Below are 2696 nucleotides of genomic sequence, written 5' to 3'. Positions count from 1 at the left end.
CAACGAACTATAGTTCAAATGACATATATGGATCTGTTTGGATAAGTTCATAAGTGACTTTTTTTAACTTTTAACTTATGAAAATGTGTAGTATTAATGTCTGGTACAATTTTCAAAACAAAATTGCAACTTTCTAAAAAATTATTTTGGTGCTTAAGGAAAAATTAAAAAAAAATGATTTCTCTCGTAATAAAAATCTTTTTATCACTTTTCTCTTAAAATAAGTACTTTTAGAACTAAAAAACCAAACACAAAATAACTTATTTATTATAAGCTACTTTTAATATAAGCATTTATTGTTTAAACTATTTGTTCAAAAGTAACTTAATTAAGTTGTTTACCCAAATTGGGCTCATGTCTCTCCAATCTCCATACTCACCTAGGGATCGCGGATTCGAGTCTCTTTATCTTTAGAAAAAAAAGTAAAAATAAAAATAAAAAATAATAATAGAACCATGAATATTACCCATACATTCAAAACTCAAAAAAGCAAGAAAAACATGAGAGAGTGATAGAGAAATTAAATAAACAAAGCCAAAGTGCACAACATTATTATTCTTAAAACACAAAAGTTTATAACACAAGCATGATGAGGATTAAAAGATGATAGATCTATCATCTTCATCCATGAAAATTATTGACTAATAAGATGTCTCATTAAGCACAATGCTTCGTGCAGAAGCATCGGCGGCGAAAGCCGTGGCAATCCCCGGAAGGGAAGCCCTCCGTTTTGCAAACGGAGGCGCAATTTGTGTCACTCAAACACACTCCTTTGAAGCGATGGCTTTGAGACGCACAAGTTCTACCTTCAGCCACCATTATTGGTCCCATCTCTGTTTAAGTCACAAATAATAAACACAAATTAATTAACAATATTATAGGTCTAAAACTACAAAATCATTGTATTCAAAGAAAAAATAAATAACACTACGTAAAAGTTAATTAACTTACATAGTACATAGTGTTTATTCATTATAGCTAAATTATTATAAAGTTGTTGTTATAAATTAAACTTGCATTAATAAGAAATTAAAGACTAAGTTATTATTATTACCAGTGGCCACTAGAAGCAAAAGGAGGACAAAAATGGTGGAAAGCAAAGGAAGAGAGCGAGCCATTATTATTATAATAATAATAATAATAATAATAATAATGGAAGATTTATAGAAGCTAATTAAGGGGAGAGTGTAGTAGTTGTGAGTGCAATATGTATATGGAATTGGTTTGCCTTATATAGAGGAATAAATCTATGTATGTGTGTGTGTGGTTGCTTTCCATGTATCTAAGAGATATATATATTAAATAATGTGAATAATAGATATATTGGATGTTCAATTTATTAGGTATGTGTGGATGGTTATTTTAATAGTCAAATTGAGAGCCACTAAGATAAAGATGTCAAAAACGTCTTTTTTTAAAAGATATTTTTTAATAATTAAAATTTAACACATATAATCGGTTAAATTGTGTTATTTTTATTAAAATTAGACAGGACAAATCAGTTTTGTTGGAAAACTAATAAATTAATTTTAAACCGATCTAAATTAATATTTTTTTATAAAAAATGACTACAATATTCATATTATAAAAAATAAATAAAATACCTTTATTATATATATATAAATTTTAAAAACTCTAAATCTTAACTCTATGGAGTATTTTAGTCATTTTCTATAATAGGGGTATTGTAGTCATTTTCTATAAAAAATAATATTAATTTAGACTAATTCAAAATTTGGTTTACCATTTTTTTGGTCAAATTAATTTGTCTGGTCTAATTGTGACAAAAATTAACACGATTTAATTGATTATACGTGTTAAATTTTAATTATTAAAAAACATCTTTAAAAAAAACGTTTTAAAAATCTTTATTTGAGTGGCTCCTATTAAAATTTAGGTGAATAATTTAGAGTATAATGTATTTTATTTGAATTAGACCAATTTTAGGATCCATTATTTATGTTATTCAAAAAAATTATTAGTTACCTAACATAACCCACTTTGCGGCTAATTTTTCAAAAAATTTAAGACCAATTCAATAATAATTTCATAAGAACAACCCTCAATACAAACAAATCAAGCATAATTTTCATGCATTATTGTTAGATTTGTCTTAAATTTTTTGAAAATTTAGCCATCAGGAGTATATTTGATGAAAATCGAAAACTTTTGGGACAAAATTAAAACAAAATAAAACTTAAAGATATTTTTAAAACTTTTGACAAACTTTAAGGATAAAAAGTATACTTTACCCTTTAATAAATTTAACTGTCTCAAAATAAATATGTCTAAAATTCACGTATCAAAACTGATGAATGATCCAGAAAAAGAAAAAGAAAAAGAAAAAGAAAAAGAAGGGACAACTCAAGAGCCCATTGAAATGTATTGAGGGCATTGGCTTTATCAACTTTTGATTTGGAGGGTTTTGTGTTCATTCAACTTTTTTAATGAAAACACGGTTGTCGACGCAGAGTGTCCACGTTTTCTTGGGACAACTTTGGACCCACTTATCTCCACACCTTTGTACGTCTGATTCCCTTTCTGCCATTACCACATGCCCTCACATCATTCATCGTTTTCGATTTACACCAAAATGCAAAATAGGAAATTTTTAAATATATCCAAAACACCGTTTTTTTTTTTGAATAATTTTTTTATTGTTGGATTGATTTTTTTTTTTTTTAATGTTTGCAGTT

At 26.8% G+C, this 2696-nt stretch overlaps 1 protein-coding gene across 1 annotated transcript; it reads right to left on the bottom strand.

Moving 5' to 3' along the window:
* LOC107626623 (defensin Ec-AMP-D2) lies at window positions 446–1226 on the bottom strand. The gene is made up of 2 exons (XM_016329551.2): window positions 1055–1226; window positions 446–833 (listed from the first exon to the last, which is right to left on the bottom strand). The coding sequence occupies exons 1-2, from the start codon at window positions 1116–1118 to the stop codon at window positions 658–660; spliced, it is 240 nt and encodes a 79-aa protein (XP_016185037.1). The 5' UTR covers window positions 1119–1226; the 3' UTR covers window positions 446–657.

Source organism: Arachis ipaensis, chromosome B01 (assembly GCF_000816755.2).
Source record: "Arachis ipaensis cultivar K30076 chromosome B01, Araip1.1, whole genome shotgun sequence".
Lineage (NCBI taxonomy): Eukaryota > Viridiplantae > Streptophyta > Magnoliopsida > Fabales > Fabaceae > Arachis > Arachis ipaensis.
This window is presented reverse-complemented; position numbering and strand designations above follow the sequence as displayed.